The sequence below is a fragment of the Caretta caretta genome, chromosome 3, assembly GCF_965140235.1.
Source record: "Caretta caretta isolate rCarCar2 chromosome 3, rCarCar1.hap1, whole genome shotgun sequence".
Lineage (NCBI taxonomy): Eukaryota > Metazoa > Chordata > Testudines > Cheloniidae > Caretta > Caretta caretta.
The window spans coordinates 98,434,182-98,457,930 of NC_134208.1; the positions used below are offsets into that span (position 1 = coordinate 98,434,182).

Consider the following 23,749-nt stretch of genomic DNA (forward strand, 5'->3'; position numbering starts at 1 on the left):
TTGAGAATAATATACCAACCAGTTGCCTTAGCAATGTGAGCACAGACCAGACCCTTTGTCTTCAGGACACTGAATCAATCAGGTTCCTAAAAAAAGACCTTTATTTATAAAGAAAAAAGTAAAAGAATCATACCTGCAAAATCAGGATGAAAGGTAACTTTACAAGGTAATAAAAAGATTTAAAACACAGAGGATTCCCCTCTGGGCTCAGCTTCACAGTTACAAAAACAGGAATAAAACTACCTCCATAGCATAGGAAAATTCACAAGCCAGAACAAAAGATAATCTAACACATTTCTTTGCCCTGCTTACAATTTCTGTGGGTTTAGATGGATTATTCCAGGTAGGTTTCAGAGTAGCAGCCGTGTTAGTCTGTATTCGCAAAAAGAAAAGAAGTACTTGTGGCACCTTAGAGACTAACAAATTTATTTGAGCATAAGCTCTCGTGAGCTACAGCTCACTTCATCGGACGCATTCAGTGGAAAATACAGTGGGGAGATTTATATACACAGACAACATGAAACAATGGGTGTTACCATACACACTGTAACAAGAGAGTGATCACTTAAGGTGAGCTATTACCAGCGGGGGGGGGGGGGGGGGGGGAGATCTTTTGTAGTGATAATCAAGGTGGGCCATTTCCATCAGGTGACAAGAACGTCTGAGGAACAGTGGGGGGTGGAGGGGGGCAATAAACATGGGGAAATAGTTTTACTTTGTGTAATGACCCATCCACTCCCAGTCTCTATTCAAGCCTAAGTTAATTGTATCCAGTTTGCAAATTAATTCCAATTCAGCAGTCTCTCATTAGAGTCTGTTTTTGAAGTTTTTTTGTTGAAGAATTGTCACTTTTAGGTCTGTAATCGAGTGACCAAAGAGATTGAAGTGTTCTCCAACTGGTTTTCGAATGTTATAATTCTTGACATCTGATTTGTGTCCATTTATTCTTTTACGTAGAGACTGTCCAGTTTGACCAATGTACATGGCAGAGGGGCATTGCTGGCACGATGACATATATCACATTGGTAGATGTGCAAGTGAACGAGCCTCTGATAGTGTGGCTGATGTGATTAGGCCCTGTGATGGTGTCCCCGAATAGATATGTGGACACAGTTGGCAACGGGCTTTGTTGCAAGGATAGGTTCCGGGATTAGTGGTTCTCTTGTGGGGTTGCTGGTGAGTATTTGCTTCAGGTTGGGGGGCTGTCTGTCAGCAAGGACTGGCCTGTCTCCCAAGATCTGTGAGAGAGATGGGTCGTCCTTCAGGATAGGTTGTAGATCCTTGATGCGTTGGAGAGGTTTTAATTGGGGGCTGAAGGTGATGGCTAGTGGCATTCTGTTATTTTCTTTGTTGGGCCTGTCCTGTAGTAGGTGACTTCTGGGTACTCTTCTGGCTCTGTCAATCTGGTTCTTCACTTCAGCAGGTGGGTATTGTAGTTGTAAGAATCCTTGATAGAGATCTTGTAGGCGTTTGTCTCTGTCTGAGGTGTTGGAGCAAATGCGGTTGTATCGTAGAGCTTGGCTGTAGACAATGGATCATGTGGTGTGGTCTGGATGAAAGCTGGAGGTATGTAGGTAGGAATAGCGGTCAGTAGGTTTCCGGTATAGGGTGGTGTTTATGTGCCCATTGCTTATTAGCACTGTAGTGTCCAGGAAGTGAATCTCTTGTGTGGACTGGTCCAGGCTGAGGTTGATGGTGGGATGGAAATTGTTGAAATCATGGTGGAATTCCTCAAGGCCTTCTTTTCCATGGGTCAAGATGATGAAGATGTCATCAATGTAGCGCAAGTAGAGTAGGGGCATTAGGGGACGAGAGCTGAGGAAGCGTTGTTCTAAGTCAGCCATAAAAATGTTGGCGTACTGTGGGGCCATGCGGGTACCCATAGCAGTGCCGCTGATTTGAAGGTATACATTGTCAACAAAAAAATTTCAAAAACAGACTCCAACGAGAGACTGCTGAATTGGAATTAATTTGCAAACTGGATACAATTAACTTAGGCTTGAATAGAGACTGGGAGTGGATGGGTCATTACACAAAGTAAAACTATTTCCCCATGTTTATTCCCCCCCTCCAGTCCCCACTGTTCCTCAGATGCTCTTGTCACCTGCTGGAAATGGCCCACCTTGATTATCATTACAAAAAGTTCCCTCCCACCCCCGGCTCTCTTGCTGGTAATAGCTCACCTTAAGTGATCACTCTCTTGTTACTGTGTGTATGGTAACAACCATTGTTTCATGTTCTCTATGTATATAAATCTCCCCACTGTATTTTCCACTGAATGCATCTGATTAAGTGAGCTGTAGCTCACAAAAGCTTATGCTCAAATAAATTTGTTAGTCTCTAAGGTGCCACAAGTACTTCTTTTCTTATTCCAGATATATTTTCAGGAGATATTGTACCTGCTTGGCGTCTCCCTCTGTCCAGAGAGGGAACAACAAAAGAGAACAACAAACAAATCCTTTCCCTCCAGATTTGAAAGTATCTTCTTTCCTCATTGGTCCTTCTGGTCAGGTGCCAGCTAGGTTATTTGAACTGTTTAACCCCTTACAGGTAAGGCAATTCAATACAACTGCTACTCTTTCCTCTATATTTATGACACCAGACGACTCTAGCTAGTGGTGGTCCTAATTTACCACTCCCACTAGAAGAAAGCGTAGCTTGAGAGATCTAGCCAATTTCCAACCCCTCAGTTCCAGACCATGAAAGAGAATCTGGCTTTTAGCCTTTTCTTCTGTTTCATAATTGTTCACAAACTGAGTCTGATTGCTGTGAATATATTTGCTATTAATTTCTTCTTCTCTCTCCTTCTCTTCTTAGCAAGCTTTCTTTCAGCTAAGCTGAAATGCATAACCCAGTGAAAGGCCCAACTTAGTGGTACTCTCATGACAGGGACAGGGAATACGCTTAAAACAATGAGGTTCATCTGTCAATTTTTTCCTCCAGATGTATGAGGTGGGTGATCTCCACTGGTTTGTTTAATGAAGGTTTCCAGCTTGGCCCCAGTACCTGAGCCTCCCATACCACAGTGTGGTAAAACTGGAGCCCCAGATGGACATTACAGTAGCCTTAATAATTTATTTATTTATTTATTTTGGTGTGGTTTGACTGGAATAACCAAGTGCTTTACGGTAACACATCACACAGTAGCAGAGTGTCACAAAGTAGCTGGTTTGTTGATGCATTTTTTAAAAATACACTTCCTGCACTCTAAAAGCTCTTCATTTTATTGCTGGTCATCATCCCCATGAATCCTTGTCTCCTTGTTCCAGGACCAAGTACCTCTTCAGTGCTTCCCTCAACTGCTATGAATGACATTCTCTAGACTACTCGGCAGGAAGATTGTGTGTTGTATTTTTTAAAGTGATATGTAGTTATGCATTATGATGGTAGTTATGTACAGAACTTGCATTTCTAGCAAGAGGGTATCTCCTGGACACAATTGCCCTTTTGTGTTCCATTAGAGGCAGCATGTTAAAGAAAGACACATACTGTGCTCTCACCTGGATACATTTTATTGTTCTTTCTTATTTTCCCTTAATGTAAAATAAAAATTCAGGAAGAGATTACACATTTGTGATGTATATGTGAAAAATATAAGATATGCCCAGCCACTCATGATCCTCCCTCTAGGCACTAAGGGCATCAACTCTTCCACACAACTGATCTTCAGCACAAGACACACAGGTGTAAAGGGGGTCACCTCGGTATGTGAGCCATCTCTTGGCAATGTTTTCATCCCATTGCCACCATTACATGGATCTTATAGTACAATAAGCAAATGGCTGAAGTGAACAAATGTAACCCTTACAAATGGCTGTGAGTGAAAGTCTACAAGGAGATGTTAGCAAATAAGATGCTGTGGGCCAGATTCTGATGTTATATTGGTGTAAATCCAGAGTAATTCTGTTGAATATCCTTGCACTTCAGTGGAGTTGCTCTGGATTTACACAAGTATAGCGAAGATCAGAATTTGGCCCAATGTGCACTGTTTAGACCCAAAAAATAACCCTTGCAAGCACAAATACATTTCTGGGCACAACTATATAGTATTGATTATAATTACAAAAGCAAAAGTGGATGGGAATCTGGGAGGCAGTGACCATGAGTTGGTTGAGTTCAGGATCCTGACGCAGGGAAGAAAGGTAAGCAGCAGGATACGAACCCTGGACTTCAGGAAAGCAGACTTCGACTCCCTCAGGGAACGGATGGCCAGGATCCCCTGGGGGACTAACTTGAAGGGGAAAGGAGTCCAGGAGAGCTGGCTGTATTTCAAGGAATCCCTGTTGAGGTTACAGGGACAAACCATCCCGATGAGTCGAAAGAATAGTAAATATGGCAGGCGACCAGCTTGGCTTAATGGTGAAATCCTAGCGGATCTTAAACATAAAAAAGAGGCTTACAAGAAGTGGAAGATTGGACATATGACCAGGGAAGAGTATAAAAATATTGCTCGGGCATGTAGGAATGATATCAGGAGGGCCAAATCGCACCTGGAGCTGCAGCTAGCCAGAGATGTCAAGAGTAACAAGAAGGATTTCTTCAGGTATGTTGGCAACAAGAAGAAAGCCAAGGAAAGTGTGGGCCCCTTACTGAATGAGGGAGGCAACCTAGTGACAGAGGATGTGGAAAAAGCTAATGTACTCAATGCTTTTTTTGCCTCTGTTTTCACTAACAAGGTCAGCTCCCAGACTGCTGCGCTGGGCATCGCAAAATGGGGAAGAGATGGCCAGCCCTCTGTGGAGATAGAGGTGGTTAGGGACTATTTAGAAAAGCTGGACGTGCACAAGTCCATGGGGCCGGACGAGTTGCATCCGAGAGTGCTGAAGGAATTGGCGGCTGTGATTGCAGAGCCATTGGCCATTATCTTTGAAAACTCGTGGCAAACGGGGGAAGTCCCGGATGACTGGAAAAAGGCTAATGTAGTGCCAATCTTTAAAAAAGGGAAGAAGGAGGATCCTGGGAACTACAGGCCAGTCAGCCTCACCTCAGTCCCTGGAAAAATCATGGAGCAGGTCCTCAAAGAATCAATCCTGAAGCACTTGCATGAGAGGAAAGTGATCAGGAACAGCCAGCATGGATTCACCAAGGGAAGGTCATGCCTGACTAATCTAATCGCCTTTTATGATGAGATAACTGGTTCTGTGGATGAAGGGAAAGCAGTGGATGTATTGTTTCTTGACTTTAGCAAAGCTTTTGACACGGTCTCCCACAGTATTCTTGTCAGCAAGTTAAGGAAGTATGGGCTGGAAGAATGCACTATAAGGTGGGTAGAAAGCTGGCTAGATTGTCGGGCTCAACGGGTAGTTATCAATGGTTCCATGTCTAGTTGGCAGCCGGTATCAAGTGGAGTGCCCCAAGGGTCGGTCCTGGGGCCGGTTTTGTTCAATATCTTCATAAATGATCTGGAGGATGGTGTGGATTGCACTCTCAGGAAATTTGCGGATGATACTAAACTGGGAGGAGTGGTAGATACGCTGGAGGGGAGGGATAGGATACAGAAGGACCTAGACAAATTGGAGGATTGGGCCAAAAGAAATCTGATGAGGTTCAATAAGGATAAGTGCAGGGTCCTGCACTTAGGACGGAAGAACCCAATGCACAGCTACAGACTAGGGACCGAATGGCTAGGCAGCAGTTCTGCGGAAAAGGACCTAGGGGTGACAGTGGACGAGAAGCTGGATATGCGTCAGCAGTGTGCCCTTGTTGCCAAGAAGGCCAATGGCATTTTGGGATGTATAAGTAGGGGCATAGCGAGCAGATCGAGGGACGTGATCGTTCCCCTCTATTCGACATTGGTGAGGCCTCATCTGGAGTACTGTGTCCAGTTTTGGGCCCCACACTTCAAGAAGGATGTGGATGAATTGGAGAGAGTCCAGCGAAGGGCAACAAAAATGATTAGGGGTCTGGAACACATGAGTTATGAGGAGAGGCTGAGGGAGCTGGGATTGTTTAGCCTGCAGAAGAGAAGAATGAGGGGGGATTTGATAGCTGCTTTCAACTACCTGAAAGGGGGTTCCAAAGAGGATGGCTCTAGACTGTTCTCAATGGTAGCAGATGACAGAACGAGGAGTAATGGTCTCAAGTTGCAGTGGGGGAGGTTTAGATTGGATATTAGGAAAAACTTTTTCACTAAGAGGGTGGTGAAACACTGGAATGCGTTACCTAGGGAGGTGGTAGAATCTCCTTCCTTAGAGGTTTTTAAGGTCAGGCTTGACAAAGCCCTGGCTGGGATGATTTAACTGGGATTTGGTCCTGCTTCGAGCAGGGGGTTGGACTAGATGACCTTCTGGGGTCCCTTCCAACCCTTATATTCTATGATTCTACATATTTGTCTCAAGTTAAATGGCCTAAATCCTGATTTTAGCCCTAGCCTGGCAGTTTGCGTGGACTAATACAATAAGGGTAAAATTTCAGGCAAGAAAAATGTTACCTAGTGATTTGTCATCCAACTAATTTTACCAAATATGTGTGCTGATGAGAAGTAGAACCAAGTTGTTTTCAAATAGACAATAAAAATGCTTTTCCTATTAATACCAGCGGGATTAGTGTTATTGTCAGAGTTCCTTCAGGGTAGCTTTGTGAATCAGAAAACCCTTGCTGAAGCTGATTGTCTGTGCACCATGGAGCCTCATATATAATATATTATGTACCTATGGAAAAAATGGAAAATGTCATATTTCGTGCATTACTCATTGTCAGCATGCCAATTCTCTGTGTTTAACCACAAAGAAAGAATAAAATACACTGAAAACTTAAGTCAATTAACCTTAAGGACTGATTCTTTTCAACTCAAGAAAGATGGAGAGAATACAATGCAAAACCATCTTAGCAAAAGCTAGAATAAGGCAGCCTATTTACAGTGATCAAACAATGCCCCTGAATGCTGTAATTAAAGAACGAGTTGCCTTTGAAACCACCGTTTTGGATTGCTTCTTTGTTCAACAAAAACTACATTTATATCCTTTTATAAACTCATCTCTGGTATGACAATCCATATTAGCAGCTGCTGTGATCACATCAAAGCAACCAAAACAAAATAGCTTTTTCCTCTCTCTCCTAAAATAGTACCCTGAAATAAAAATTATTGTAGGTTTTTTCATGATTTTCCTCTCATATGTACAGTAGGGTTTATTTTCCCCTCAAAAACACCAATTATAAATACAATACATGCATGAGATGAATCAACTTACCCTTCACATCACGGAGGAGTGAGACAGAATGATTGAGATCAATATTTTATATTATAAGTTAGAACAATTGACATTGAAGTTGCATTTCTGCTTTTTTCCCTCCTAGCTTATGTAAGCGGGGGAATAGTCCCGCTATTGTGGGGAACTTTCCTGGCTTCTGCACTACCCCGGTGAAGTGGGCTAGCGAAAGGATCTGAATCATCGCTCCCACTTCCTTTACCCAATGGCCTCCCTGCCCTTGAGGACTCCCCTTTCACTCTCCTGTCTGGAAGAGTCCTTGTAACCCCAACAAAGCTGGGCCCAGGATTCCTGGGGGGCTCGACCACCAACCCTGCTGTGGTCACCTAGGACAGGGGCTAGGGTATCCCCACTCCGGGGTACTCTCTCTGCACTGGGCACTTCTCTGACCCACTGACCATTACATACAAGTTAAAGCAAATGCAAGTTATTTAATCAACAATTAATTTTAAAAAGAATAAGGAAAAATGGGAAAGGTTAAAGGAAATACATCAACCTGCTCTGTGGCAGAGAACATCACAAACAGTGTCTCTGGAATGTCCGGGCAGTTCACAGTCTGTTCCCTGTACGTCCCAGGCCTTCTTCTCAGGCCCTGGCGGTGCTGCAGGGATGCTGTGGGTTGGACACTTGCTCTGGTGGCGGCCACAGGCTCTCAGGCTCTAAGTGGTAGAACCCTTCTTCCCAGTGTCGCCCCCGCCCTGTCGGGGTTACGATCCAAGCCTGGCCTGCAGAGCCCCTTGGCTGAGGCGTCTCCCTGTGCTGGGCCCGCTGCCCAGGGTCCCCCTCGCTCTCCCCAGCTGCTCACCACACCCAGCTCCGGACTGCTCCAGCCCCAGCTCCACCACTCAGTCTCAGTGCTGCTGCTGCTCTGCCTCCAGCTCCCGGGCTGCTTCTTTGGCCCCTCTGCCTCTGGTTGCTACAGCTCTGCTCCCAGGACAGGTCTGCTCTGCAGGCTGCTTCTGTGACTCTGCTCCCAGCACTGACCTGCTTCCTGGGCTGCTTTTCTGGCCCCTCTGGCTCTGGTTGCTGCAGCTCTGCTCCCAGGGCAAGTCTGCTCTCTCTGGGCTGTGCCTCTGGCTTTGGGGCTGCAGCTCTGCTCCCAGGACAGGGTGTGCTCTCTCTGGATCTGGCCCGGCCCTGCTCCCTAGCTCAGCTCGAGCCCTTGCTTTCTCCTTAGCTGGGCCCCACTCTGTCTGACCCAGGCAAATCCACCTCACACAGAGGACGGGACCTCCCTGGCTTCCTGACTCCCTGATTAGCCTGCTCGCCCTGTCATTCAGGCTGACCTGGAGCATTGGCCTCTCCCCATTGTTCCTGGAGGCTGTCAGTCTCAGGGTCCTGATTCCCCATTGACCCTTCCCCCTTTTTGTACTGGAAGCTAGCAACTAAAACACCCCCACCGAATGTTGGTAAGGGGGCAACAGTCCCCTTACACTTAGGACCCAGTTCCATAGCTGCTCTGAGAGTGAAATGTTCATCGACTCCCCTGGGATCTGTGCACACATGATGTCTCAGAATGAGGTCCATAATTAAGTCAATTAATAATAATTAGTTCTTACATCACTTTTTTCATCTATTCACTTCAAAGCACTTTATGAAGGAAGCCATTATCGTTACTCGCATTTTACAAACAGAAAAATCGAAACACAAAGAGGTAACCTGACTTGCCCACGGTCACCCAGTAGGTCTGTAAGAGAGCTCGGACTAAAACCCAGGTTTCCTGATTCCCACTTCAGGGCTATTTCTACTGGACCATATTGTCAAGTACATAGCAGGTTTCTTAACATCTCTGGTTTGTTTGTTCTTTCTCCTACAAAGATCAGCACAGAGTGCAATCTACTATCCCAATCATCAGATATTGAATCTCTGGACCCATAGGCTGGAAGTCCTAGCGGGTCAAATTCAGCCTCTCTCCTCCAAACAGCCTCCACTGATTAACTGAATTCCATGCAGCTGGTGGTGTGGGATCTCTCTGAAAGGAGGTTTGAGGTGAGGGAGGAGAGACGGTCTTGGCCTTTTTGCACGGATGTTAAAGATTCCCTGGCATGTTTTGTAAGAATAGGGATTTTCCCTGCTGTCGTTTCCCAAATTTCCTTTCCCCTACTATTACACTGTGCACTAGCTACCCACCTGACCATAGGCATGGAGCACCCACGGAAAAAAATTAGTGGATGCTTAGCACCCACCAACAGCTAGCACCTTCCCCTCCCCCCAGCACTCCCACCTGCCAGCGGCCCTGATGGTCAACCCTTCCCCCTCCCTCCCAGTGCCTCCTGCCCGCTGCCATCAGCTGTTCCAGAGCATGCAGGAAGCACTGGGGTGTCAGGGGCTGGGGGGAGGACGGCAGGCGGTAGGGGTGGAGAACGGCCCCCACTTGCTCTGGCCCAGGGCCCCACCAATCGATAATCCGCCTCTGACCCTCTCTCTGGAATACCTGCTCAGCTAGAATGACAATAGACTGCCTTGTGGTGTGACATGGTCAGCTCAAATCACTGTTTTCATCAAAGCTGCTACAGGCTCCTGTAGGAGAAAAGTGAACAAAATATCTCTACACAGTGTCAGTAAAACAAAATCCATTCTTAATGGGGGCTGTCTGTTGGTGGGGTTTAGCAAAAAGTTTTAATTTGAAATCTATTTTAAGGTTTTCATTTTGGCTTATAAACTTTTTTCAGCAGTCTTATACTTCTGGCTGAGCGAGTAGGTAAACATGGTCATACATCTCCACCAGGAGAGGCATTATCTTTTCTCAGTCACATGTCCAGTATGAAATTCAGCCAATGTCCCACTAAGCCCAGGTAAACTATCTTTGTGTGGGGAAGTATAGGTAGAGGACAGAATTCATCCCCAAGCTAGCCAATGAGGCCTAGAATAGCCCTGCAGCTCCTCTATAGCCTCTACTCCCACCCCAGGCTGTAATCGGAGCTGCAAACTCTGTGAACCCCCAATGTGAGCTAATCTTGTCTTTCCTAGCTATTTTACCTCACCTCTCTCCTAACCTCCATGCTTATTTTCATCTACCTAGAGCATGAAGCCCAGCACCACTGCATTCAGAGGGTGCTGCAGAGACCCTTGGCGCATCCACTCCACCCTTATGCTCTCCATACACAGCAAAAATCACTATTTCGCAGGGTTTTCTATGGCTCCTGCCCTGTGTGGTGAATTTCACTTCCAGTGCATTACAGTCATGCTTTCTGTCACGCAGCACATTTCCTCCTCCCAAAGCAATACACTGTGCGCTTTGATAGGACCTTTCTAAGGCGTCCTTATTAATAAATGATTGCATTGAGTCAGCCAGTCTGAACGAAGCTGCAGCAGGAGCTCTGTTTGTAAAGATGGCCTCACACATTCATGCACCCATCTATTAACCACCCTGGCTGAGGAGGGGCTGATTTTGCAAGCACCAAACCATTAGAAAACAAAAGAAGCAGATCTATGTTTCTACATATAGTGAAATTTTAAATGCCAAGTGCTTTAAGCCATTTCTATCATAATGGAATTCTCTAAAAACCACTTTGGCAGTTTCTGATTTATTCCTTTCCTGATTTAATGACTCTTTTTATTTGGAGGGCTTACACTTTGCATGCAGCAGCATGCCTTTGATGCACACTGCACCCATGTTATAGGAAAGAGCAACCAAAACCACAGCTCCAAATGCAACATTTCTGAGCTTTTGTTATTTTTACTTCTGAGAGTTAGAATTTCTGCAACAAAGTTACACAACTGCCTACCAGCAATGTCGCTTGGCCTATGGTGAGAGCTCTTTCAATAGAACTTTAGCCACAGCAGTTGTAACTGTTTGATTTTTTAAAGCATCTATATGATGAGATTGCTTCTCTCCCCAGTTCTGAGCAAGGAGGAGACCCCCCTCCAGGACAGACTGCATAAGGGCAGTCCATTCACCCTGTTGGGAACACGGGGCATGGCCACTAGGTAACTCGAGGGGATGGAAGACCACGAGTGTCGATGAAGCCCCCTCGCACTAGGCCCCGGTGTCCTTGCCCCCCCCCCCTCCTGCCTGGAGGCACTCGCAGCAGCTCTGCGTGCTAGGCCCAAGTGTCCTTGGCCCCCCCGCCTGGAGGCACACACAGCAGTTATGCTGAGAATCTGCAACAGTATGTTGCAGAGTCAGACTGCCTGAAACTAAGCAAGGCCAAACAGGGGAGATATGGAAGAACAATGCTGAATAAAGCAGCTTTTTGTATAGTTTAACAAATGATACAGAGAATCAGGGAACTAGCTGGGAACTGGATTGGCTGGCTATATGGATACTTGGGGCAGCTTGCTATTGGATAAGTATGCTGGGAAAAAGGATGTATAAAAGCCTGTGTAACTTCCTGCTCTGTTGTACAGGATTTGAGATTCAAATCTCCCTGTACCTTTTTGAAGCTTCAAATAAACTTTTCTGCTTCTCCACCCCGTTGTGATTATTGGGTGTAGCACACCGGGTAACGAACCAACTCAAGCTGTTGTTCAGCCTCTCGGCACTGGGTGCCGGCAACAACCCCATGACAATATTCCTATTCCCTTCCTCTGGACCACCTGGGCAGCATGGTATAAGGGGAGGACTGAGTGGACCAAGGGAGAATCCACAAAAGTGACTTGCTGAATCAAGGTCTAACTTTAAGCATGAGTGTAGTCCCATTAAAAATTAACAGAACTATCCATGTGCTTGTAGAGCTGCAGAGTTTAAGGCCAGAAGGGACCACTAGATCATCTAGTCTGACTTCCTGCATGTCACAGGCCACCAACACCACCCAGCACCTGCATGCTAAATTCGACAACCAAAAGGAGACCAAAGTATTACAGCCCACAGGAGAATAGATCATTATGTGCCACAGGCAGAGAATAGGAGGGATGGAGGCACACCCTTGTTCAAGGCCCCCGCTATGGCAGACAAATGATTAAATGAGATGTACCCAGATAATCCTGGCAAGTGATCCTCACCCACAGAGGAAGGCAAAAAAACGCAACATCACTGTCAACCGGACATGGGAGGAAATTCCTTCCTGCCCCCACATATGATAATCAGTGGGCATACGAGCAACAACGAGCCAGCCAAACACCTGAAAGAGAGAATGCTCTGGCCCATCTTCAGCTGTGACCATTCCTGATGCTTCAGAGGAAGGAGGTTAAAAATCCTCCCAGAACACATTTGGGTCGCAGTGGAAATTCCTTCCTGATCCCTCCCTTCTAATTTCTCTTCCCAGTTTGTTCATGACCATTTTTTTTTGGGCCAGCATTGTCCTTTAGCTTAAATAACTCTGCACTCTCCTTCTCCTATTGGGGTATTTCCTTCCCCAATATATTTATAGCAAGTAATCATATCCTCTCTGAGCTTTCTCTTTGCTAAGCTAAGCAAGGCAAGCTCTTCCAGTCTCCTCTCATAAAATAGGCCCTCCATTCCCCTGATCATCCTAATAGCTGTTCTCTGCACCTGTTCCCGTTTAAATTAATCTTTCTTGAATATGGGTGACCAGAATTGTACACAGTATTCCCAGTGAGTTCCTACCAGTGCCTTGTATAATGGCATTAACAGTTCTCTATCTCTACTGGAAATGCCTCACCTGACAAATCCTAGGATCACATTTGCCTTCTTAATGGCTGCATTACATTGGTGCCTCAACATAATCGTGTGATTGACCCACATAGGCAGGTCTCTCTCCTCCTCTGTCAGTTGAAACTGCTGAGACCCCAGCTTGCAGCTAAAATGTTTATTACTAGAGCCTAAGTGCATGACCTGGCACATTGTACTATTGAATTTCATCCCGTTTCTGTCACTCCAGACTTCAAGGTCATCCAGATCTTCCCATGTAATATTCCAATCCTCATCTGTACTGACATCCTTGTATCAGAAATAAATTTCATTAGCACCCTCCTGCTTTTTGTGCGAAGGTCATTAATAAAGTGGTTGGATACTGCAACGCACTTTAGCACTTGCTTAATTATAAGCATCAATGCAACTACTCAGAGTTTAATGGAGCTGCTTAAAATCAAGCATATTTTTCTCCGCTGGATCAGGCCAGAGCATTCGGCGCCTTGCAGGATCAAGCCCATAGTTAGGCACGTGCTTAAGTACCTTGCACAATCTCCTCTCTGGCCCAATAAAGATCAGCAGAAAAAGGTAACAACGCCTGACCTTTATTATCCTTTCCACAGAGCCTCAGCCACTCATCCTATGAGTTCCAGGGGCAGCCACAGCTGGAGGGATTCCATTAGTACCATACTGGCTGGAACAATATAGCTGGCGATAGAGGGAATCCAGGGCAGCTGCAGAAATTCAGGACCTTGATATGGATGACCCTAGAGATTGGCAGAGTACCTGATTGAACCCTATAGCCTATTTAATGAATGAAGAGGTCAACCCCCAACCCCCACCCAATCCACAGAATGATGCAGAGAGGATCTCCCTATGGAGATCCTCCAGGAGATTTTCTGCCCCCAGGATCTTCTCATGTGGGTTCTCCTGCAAGAGGGGACAGTTCTAGCCCCTAGAGCTTAAATTGTATTGATCCTCACAACTTTCTGAAGGGAGCTGCCGAGGGTTAAATCCTATTCACCTTATTTGGATAAGCCTCCCATTGAAGTCAATGACATGAGCAAAGTGGGCAAGATTTGACTCACAAATGTGAGATGTTACTATCATTCAGAACCTAACTACTGAAACATGCTTTCCTTGCAGAATCTTATTGTAAACAAAATTTGCTTTAAAATCTGCCTGAACACGGGAGAGCAGAGTTTATAATGGTAGGCAGAGAAAATTTACAAGCAGTCTCGTGAATACAGATCACACCAGAAAATCCACACAGCTAAGTGAATAGTTACTCTCTGCTGTTCCTCTGGAACCTTTTTCCTCCCACATGCTGAATCAAGAGGAGTTGAGAGTGCTTGGAGCCTTTTAGGAGTGGACTCGCAAGGGAGAGAAATCTCAGGTTCCATTGACAAATTTGTCATTTATCTATGTACTCAAATGAAACAAATTTGCCAGGGTAAACATTGTATAGAAAATGTCAGCAATTTCTTTCCTTACGTTGAAAACATGCAAGGATTTTTGTTTTGTTTTGTTTTTTTGGCATAGATACAACTGAGCATTCAACTCAGTAGACGCCCAGGCCATTGTTAAAAAATGCACACTCCCCCACTTTAAATCCTACAACCTTAATTATTTTCATCAACGTTTTTCTGGCTTTGTTTACATTGGAGTTATATTTAAAAAACAAAAATATTTCTTTAACAGCCACGAATAGACATCCTATTTATGTTATTTCCACATTTTATTGCTGACATATTTGGCCAACTCTACTCATGCATTGATTCATCTGGCTTTTCACATTTGTAACGCAAGTAGGATCGGTCCACTCCATGTTGCCTTAAAGGGTTACCATCAACCTGAAAAATAACATTTCCATCTGATCATTTTCTACCTACTATTGCTACAAGTAACCCCTGCTAGATTTCACAGACAAATAAGACCTTAAATAAAAGTTCTCCACTGTTTGAGTCAGTTTGCTTATTTGCTGGTTTTGAATTTGGCAGAACACGATGCCGTCAGTTTCACGGTTTTGTTGATGGTCAGTTGCATCACTCTCATGCAGGGCTCTGGGAAGAGCTCATGAGCACCACAGGCTCTGGAAGAGGGCGTTTACCAGGAACAGCAGCAGCAAAACTGAAAGTGAAAATGTGCAGGCAGCCAACAGGCGTGTATATACAGAGATGAAGGAGAAGCAGCAGGAGTGATGAGCCCAGGCATGTTTGGGGGCGTTGCTCTATGGATCACCTAAAATCTTTAAAATGAAGCTATTCACAGGCTTAAAAAATTAGGCTGATACTTAAGTGCCTCGCTTTGTACTGGGGTCCTAGATATCGCTGTTAAGAGGGTACGGAGTAACCTTCTGGATCACCACTAATAAAGAGCCTGAAAGTGCTGAGCAGTCTCATAACCACACAGCACCTTGCTCAAAAAGCATTAGCTCCGTATGTGTGCACACATGGGGGACGGGGGGAAAGAGGTGCAGTATCTGTGTGGGGAACTCCCACAAGACACTTCATTTCCCCACAGCTTCCAAGAGTGCAGGGAACCTACACTTGCAGTTCCCAGCTGTAGGGGACTGTGGAACTTGTAGCGTTACATTTGTGGTGTGCTCCCTCAATTCTGTTCCAACCAAGCCTCTGGGGATGAGACTTCCGGCCCTCAGGATTCCTCTTCCCACTGCAAATATATAGGGCAAAGCTGCATAAATTACGCCTGCTAGGTTTCCAGGGGGCAACCATTATCAGGAGAGCCCCTGGTACCATGATCATGCAGTAGACCTGTTGTTCCTGGGGCCAGTCATAGCGAGAAGTCAAGGAGTGTCCATAAAGTGGTCACTTTCCTCCGGCAAATCCCCAGAGATCTGCAGTTTTGAGAAGTCCAAACCCCACATCACTGACATGTGCACGTAGGGAGCAGGGGGCAAATCCAGCCCAAAGACAAATGGAAGAATTAGAAGAAAACTTGCAAAATTCCCACTCCCGCTTAGAGGAAGATGAAGGCCAATATACTGTTGAAGAATCACTGCGTGTTAAGGGTGCATTGGGGAGCACGTTTAGGTATCAAAAATAGGAAGGAGCCATCCTGGACAACTCTATGTTTTTCAGGATAAAAGTCTGACACATTTTACTGCCTTGACATTGGTTAAATTAAGCCCACAAAAAATTAAATTCAATTATGAATAAAATAATTATACCAAAATTAAAACATACATAATTTTTCAACATAAAAGTGAAAGCTCCTACTTGCCATCCTATCAGTAAAGTCAATGGCCATATTATAGCTCACTGAACATCAATATTTACTGAAATATTCAAAGACAGACATGTAATAAATCAAATCAATTTCCAATGGAGTTTCAGTAGTTCAACTGTTTTAATAACATATTAAAATGAACTATTAAACAGCCATGTATTTCAGACTGTCCTGTAGTTCCTTTCTCATCCATGCTGATCACCAAGATATTTGTGTCTAAATAGCCTCTGGCTCGCTATTATAATTGGCTTACTCCTTCGTTCTCATTTCCTTCAGTGGTTCAACTATCCAGTGTTTGTAGCACTGAAAGTTAAGACTAGGGCAGTGAAGTATGATAGCACAAACACTGAACTGAAGTACGCTGTATGATCCAGCCTCCGTTTTCCCAGCTCCAAACTGGAGATAAAGATATTTCCCCTTTTTTTTGTAAAATACTTGGTTTTGATGGATGGAAATCAACTTGAAACATCAAAGGGTTGTTATTAAGCCTGACTGTGGTGATTCTAAAGCTGTTTGAGGCAAGGGCTGTTTTCATGTTCAGTTTTGTACAGGGCTGATCATACTGTTAATGCTCAGCCCTGTGCAAATATCCATCTGGCAAGATTGTGCCTAAAAGCTAGGGACCAGATTGTGCTCAGTGTTATGTGGGAATGTAAAGCAGAGGCCTCTGGGAGCCTTCCCTCTTCCAAATGGCCTCTTCTGGCCAGAGACAAATGCATTCCCAGTCCTTGCCCTGCCCTCTATCTCTGCAACAGCCAGTAAAACAGGCTTCCCACATGCAAGAAGCACCTGCTTCATCCTCTCAGAGGATGGAGTAACAGAGGATGGAGTAACAATTTGCTCTCTCTGCACTCCCAGGGGCATCGAGTCTGCCTCAAGGACACTGGGGCTGATTCACAGGTCCAGACTTGTGCAGTGCTTTCATGCTGGCTGAAGTGTATGGAGAATGCCACCTCCAGTGAGAGTGAGCGGAGAATTCTTATTCAGCAGCACTTCATATCCACTGCTCCAAAAGGCACAGTGGAGAATCAAGCCCTGTTGTCTCCATATTACCCCCTCCACACTGCAGTGGAAGGCTTCATGGCCACAATCTGCCCCTTCCTTTGCTACATCTTTGAGTACACCCCTCAGGACTGGATTTAAATGATTCTTGTTCACTTCATATTTCATTCTACATGGCTGTTCAAAATGGCATCAGAAAATCCTACATTCTTTTTTGGACAATATACCTGGTGCTGCTGTGACACAAACCCAACCGCTGGAAATATTTTTCCTCTCTGCTGTAAACTCTCCTTCATAGGTTTATTTTTCCCCCCAGTTGATGAATTTCAAATATTCCCCATGATTTCTTGTCATACTCTTTGAGGCCAGGTCTACACTACAAACTTACATCGATATAACTGCGTTGCTCAGGAGTGTGAAAAATCCACACTCCAGAGTGACCTAGTTATACCAATCTAATCCTTGGTATAGCTTCTCCCATTGACGCAGCTACTGCTTCTCGCAGCGGTGGATTCATGACACGGACAGAAGCTCTCTCGTTGGCGTAGTGGCATCTTCACTAAAGCACCCACAGCTGCAGCACAGTGCATGTAGAGAAGCCCGAAGTGAATCCTCTCCTTTACTGACCATCAGTTTTTTCTAGCTATAGTACGAATAACGTACTAAGAATCCCTCAAAACCACAATACAGTAAATGAAAGGCCCCAGAAAAGCTAAGCTGAACAGCACTCAACTGCCTCTTGCCCCTTCACAACAGGATCATAGCTACTAAAATCTGTACATACCCACTCTCATTTGTTCTTCGCAACATTAGTAATAAATCCATAATCTACCACAGTAGCCATGCTGTGATCACTAGTATAATTGAATGCAGTAAGAGAGATCGTGGGGACTTCTGGGGCAAAAATCCAGTGAGGAACCAAAGAACTGTTGTCCATTTGGAAATTCACATTGTATACAGTGGTCTACCCTCATGCTTACCAGTACGACAACCATTACATATCAGACTCTCTTTAAGGCTGCCATCTCACTTCAGAGAATGCAGTATAAGGCATAATAGACATGCTGGGCCGTGGGCTCTCTTCCACTATGTGGTATGGAGGGGAGTGAGTATTCGAAAGTGAAAAGGGCAGTGGAGTTTATTAATCCTGCACTTTCAAGGAACTAGATTAGATGATCAAGGAGGGTCTTTTCCACCTTTTGATTCAGTGAATTCAAACCTTAAAGGTGCAGAGCACCCTGAACTTCCATTTTAGTCAGAGGAGTTGAGGAAGCTGAGCATGTTACAGAATCAGGTCCACTTATTATAATATGGGTGCCCATTTTCCTCCAAGCCTGTGGTGTCATCCCTGCCTGAGCACCAGAGTTTGGGGGCTCCAGGGTATTTCAGAAGACGGGTCGGGTTGTGGGAAGGAGAAGTCAGGGAGCACCTGCTTATTACACCGTGATCTCTTCCAAAAGAAGGAGATAGCTGCATGTAAGCGAGTGTTGCCAATCCCAGCATTTCCTTATACTCTGCGCCTGCACTGCTGTTGGAGAGGAGAGTTCTGGGTAATATGGGAGCACAGTTCATGAGCCCAGAAAGAGAGCAGCACCGTAAGTCTAGTCTTGTGTGCAGAGATCTCTGCATCTGTCGGGAAGCAGCTTCCACTCTCTGCAGCTCCCCAGCGTCTGTGGTGTTTTGAGGCTGTGGCCTTGTCAGCTAATAACACTCTCCTCCCAGAGGGACTAAGAGGTTAGAAAGACCACAAGGTAAAACCTCATGGAATGGCCCTCAGCCCGCATCATGTGGGTTTCCCCAGGGGCAGGCCCAGGCAGGAACCATGCTAATTTTCCAGTGAATTACATAGTTGCCACCACTACTCACTTTCCTCCTCTTAAGGAGCTTTGCTTTCAATTTACAGATTCCGCTCCGCTGGGTTTTCCAGCTCAAATGGAAACCCTCTTTTCAAGATTTTAATTAATCTTAGCGTGGAACTTGAGTCACAGGTTCTCAGCCCAGAGACAAAGGATTTTTCAATGCAGAGCTTTAGCTGCCAATGAATGGGGTCATATTTTATAGTAGAGTGTGAAAAAATAATATTTTTAGAAGACTTTGACACTTTTAGGTGAGTTAATTTCCCAGAATGCCATTTTCTAGGCCCAATAAACTGTCAGGTGGAGGAAGCACTTTTGTGTTTTTGTTTTAGATCAGTCAAAATAGGAGCGTTTGAGAAGATGCCATGCAATAGACCATGATTATAACTGAACTTTTTGCCCTAAAGTTGAAATTCACCCCTTCCCTCTTCTCCCCTCCAATAAGGAAACTTCTTGCATATTGGTAGGTTGGAATTCATCAGACTCCAACAGGCAGGCTCTGAGACTGCAGCTCAGTCTCTACCCAGCCACTGCTCATATAATCTCTTGCCACCCTTTGCAGGACTTTAGGGCTTTTGGATCTGCATACGCACAGATATTATAACCCCTGCTCCAGCTGATTCCCCAAAAGCCTCTTCCACTGCGGCATATCTGAGATTTCTTCCTAGATAACACGGGTTTGTGACAACTCCACCCTCACCCCCTCCTGTGCACTGCAACACGACAGACTGATGTGGAGTGAAGGACTTTCCTGGACCTCTGCTGCAGTGAATTTAACCCTAAGGGAAGGGAAGCATTCCCTTCTCTGACTTGTTACATTCTTGACTGCTTCATCTCATGGAATTTCCAGACAAAGGCTTGTCTACACTGGCACTTTACAGCTTTACACTTTTCTCGCTCAGGGGTGTGAAAAAAACGCACCCCTGAGTGTTGCAAGTTTCAGCGATGTAACGAGCCATTATAGACAGTGCACCGGCGCTGGGCACCAGTAGCCATGCTCTTAGTGCTGGTAGCTATGCCCCTCGTGGAGGTGGGTGTTTTAGAGCGTTGGGAGGTCTCTCCCAGCGCTGTGCCATGACTACAAAGCCGCGTTAAAATGCTGCCATGGCAGTGCTTTAACGTTGCCAGTGTAGACAAGCCCTAAGAGAGCCCATGCACTCAATGAATGCAGAATATGCAGTCGAGACTTTTGCCTTCCAGTGCAAGCCCTTGGGAGCTAGTTCAGTCCTTTCATCAGGATTTTGTGGAGTAACAAGCCCCAAGAGTAGGAATGCCATGAATACCTAGTACAAATACTTGGGGAAAACCCAGCAAAAAATCACCACTATGACGTTAATGTCAGAATCACAATGATACATTTATATCATAGCACATCTAAAGGATCTACAGGTCCAGAACCACGTTTGTGGCTTTTCTTCTTCTTGCCTCAAGAGAGGCACACTCCTACCTCTTAATCCCTGCCTCAGTGCTCTGGTGCATAAAAAGGGGTATTATTACTTGCCTATCTCACAAGAGAGATGTGAGGCTTAATCAATTAACCTTTGTGAAGTGACTTGAGATCCTTTGGTTGAAGGCTTTATATTAGCGCTAAGCACTCACAGAAATGTTGGACTGGAAGTGATCTCAAGAAGCCATCTGGTGCATTCCCCTGCACTGAGGCAGGATTAGGTATACCCTGGCACTTATGGCACTCCCAGTAATGGTCCAGGACTGGAGGAGTGTTAAGTGCCCTGTTCCAAATCTCGTCTCCTATATGCCTACATGTAACTGAATGTACCCCTAGCCAAGCCAGCCTCCCAAAGTCATCTACAACTTCACTTCTCTTTTCATAGGGGTGTCTCCTTTCCCTGGAAAGGTCCAAGCTGCTATCATCCTTCCCCATCCTCCCCCCGTTCCCCAGCATCTCCTCTCTCTAGAGTGAGGGAACAGCACAGAGTCCATGAACCCCACCCCATGAAAAGTCTGCAACTCACCTTGGAAGTAGATGCCTGACTGGATTTGGAGGACCCTGGGGAGGGTTCTTGGATCCAGGGAATGGATGAATTTTGTCAGGTTTGATGCCATGGTCTGTGTTAAGGCAGCACATGCATTTGGTGTCTAAAGGCCAGCAACTTCTGGGAAGCCCGCCATGGTACTCACAGGAACCGAGTCTGGGACTTCTCTCAGAAACTTTCTGTTGCTGGAGGGAGGCGTGGGGAGGAGAGGTGAGGGAGGCGCTTCTCTTCTTTACTATGATCGCCACTTCCTCCCACTGTGGCAGCTCAAGGGGTGGTGGGGGGCAAGAGTAGGTTGAGCAATACCACAAGAATGGGCATCAAATGACACGGCTAAGTTTATACTGCCTAGTGCTTGGGCATGTGCCAATTTAGGCTAAACGAAGTGCTGCTTATGTTGGTTGCAGCTGGTACCAAATGTAATAGGAAAGAGGAGGTCTTTCTCCAGAACTCAACCTAAAACAGGGAGTTATTTGGTTTGGTACCTTGAGGCACTAACTAGTCATCTGTCCACATGGAAAGGATTTTGTGTAATGTTAAACATATCTGAAGCTGGAAAAACAAATCACATTTATTTTGGAGCACAAAATACAGTTTTACATTTGTGCTTTTCAGAAACCACAAACTCTCTCTGGAGATGTAAAATGAAACTGTTTTTTTTTTTTGCTTTTGCTGCTTTTAGAGAGTTCCTGTGGTGTCGTGAGGAAGGTGCAGACAAAAATATGGGCCTCTTTGGATCTGTGCATGACAGTTGAATTTAGTTATGCAGAATAGCCAAGATTTTCAAAAGCAACTAGTTACTTTGGGGCTCTCACTTGGCGTACCTTAACAGGGCCTGGATTTCAGAGGGTAGATGCCTCGCACTTTCTGAAAAATCAGCCTGGTTTAAGGTGTCTCAAATTGGGCACCCAAAATCACTAGTCGCTTTTGAAAATCTTTGCCATTGTTCATATATGAGTTTGGCTCCGCTATCTGTAACAACAGTGAGTAGTGCCATCGATTTCAATAGCAGTGCACGTAGGGTAAGGCATAAAGTCCATAAAATCATAGAGTCAATGGTAGGATTAGGGCTCTTCCTTGCTACACTGTTTCACACTCTACAGTGACAACAGGTTCTTCCCTAAGTATCTATATGGTGTCAGGATAAAGCAGCAAGCTAGCTGTGTAATCAGATGGGTGGGGGAGTGGATTGCCACCTACTTTAATTAATTAGCCTCTTACAGTTTGTATGGCAAATTCCACCTTCTCTGTATGTATATATATATATATATATCTTCTTACTATATGTTCCATTCAATGCATCCGATGAAGTGGGCTGGAGCCCACGAAAGCTTATGCTCTAAAAAATGTGTTAGTCTCTAAGGTGCAACAAGTACTCCTGGTTTTTTTTGCGGCTACAGACTAACACGGCTGCTAACTATTTTAATTGTGACAGACTGACAATATCCTGAACGAACTTTATGGGATTAAGATAAACTTTACTGAGTTAAACTAAACCTCATTGAATTCAGATTAAAACCTTTCGAGTACACTTATTAAAGATGCAGTTATGGGTTGTGGACCTGCAGGTACCTTCCCTAGTTGGGAGGAGGAGGAGAATAAAGGTCCTCCATTATCAGCCTTAGAAGCCTCCTGAAGAGAGGTGCATATACTAGTTCAAAGTGGATACTTCAGAGACCCAGAAACAAAGAAAAGACTTTTGGAGAAAAAGCCGAGTTTAGGCTGACTCAGGGCCTTCGTCCTGATCCAGCAAATGGACAGGACCCTGGTCCATGGAGGGGCCCAGTCCATAGGGTAGGGTTGGAAGGACAGGTCTACTGAGGCCCCATAAGACTGGGGACTTGTTCTGAGTGTTGAAAGCCTGCTCTTGCCAGAGCCCAGATGAGAGTCTGGCAAGTTTACTAGCATGTGTGTAGGCTCTTTAACTGGTTTTCAGTTGTTTTATCTAATGCTTTTTATCTTGTATCTGTAGCTATCACTCTCTGAAGAGAAAGCAAGCAGGTGGGCTTAGGCAGACTGTCTTTGCTGGGAAATACACGGTGAAAGCAGGGAACTGTACAGCCTGGACATCCCCCCATGTCAGAAGGTGGAGAAAGAAAAGGAGGACTTGTGGCACCTTAGAGACGAACCAATTTATTTGAGCATGAGCTTTCGTGAAGTGAGCTGTAGCTCACGAAAGCTCATGCTCAAATAAATTGGTTCGTCTCTAAGGTGCCACAAGTCCTCCTTTTCTTTTTGCGAATACAGACTAACACGGCTGTTCCTCTGAAAGAAGGTGGAGAGACGTTTGTCTCCAGCCAAGAGAGAAGGACTGGGGAGCTGGAAGCCTGAGAGTGGGTGCCCTTGCTGGACCACTCAGGGGAAATACAGGTGCAGGTGCACTGCACTATGTCATCAGATGATGAGCATGATTGTGACCTGCTTCAGTACTGGGGGTGGGGGTTAATTCGTTTGCTTTTCTGACGTTTTAAAATTGCTTTCTATGTGTATAACATGTCTGAGCTGTCTCTTATAAAGGGGGAATGTTTGCAGCTCGTGTCCCCAAATCACAGGGGCATGGGAGCCAGTTTTAGGGACAGGGTATCTGCACCAGGCACTGGGTGAAGGAATGAGGATCTGATTCTGGGATGGGTAAGGGGTTGCTTAACAGAATGCAGCAGATGGTTTTGTGAGCAGGTGGAGAGATCACCGTTAGCAGCTGGTAACACTGCAGGGTAGAGGCATGAAAAATAGGACTTTGGTTCTAGTAGTGACAGCTATTATTGTTGTCTTACCTAGAAAACAGATGCAGGCAATTATTTACTAGCTTTATAAAAAGACCTTCCCCCATTCCCTTCCAGCAACACACACAGACACACACAAATTAAGCAAACATAATTAATCATGGGGAAAAAAATAATTTGCATT

The 23,749-nt window shown here is 45.2% G+C and overlaps 1 protein-coding gene across 1 annotated transcript in view; it reads right to left on the reverse strand.

Annotated features, from left to right (window-relative positions):
* The window catches only part of THEMIS (thymocyte selection associated), a 121,847-nt gene extending 100,781 nt beyond the window's left edge, over nt 1-21,066 (reverse strand). Inside the window, exon 1 of the mRNA XM_048844603.2 lies at nt 20,822-21,066. Within this exon, the coding sequence (XP_048700560.1) occupies nt 20,822-20,912 (91 nt within the window). The 5' untranslated portion in view covers nt 20,913-21,066. The remainder of the gene's footprint in view (nt 1-20,821) is intronic.
* Nucleotides 21,067-23,749: the final 2,683 nt, after the last annotated feature.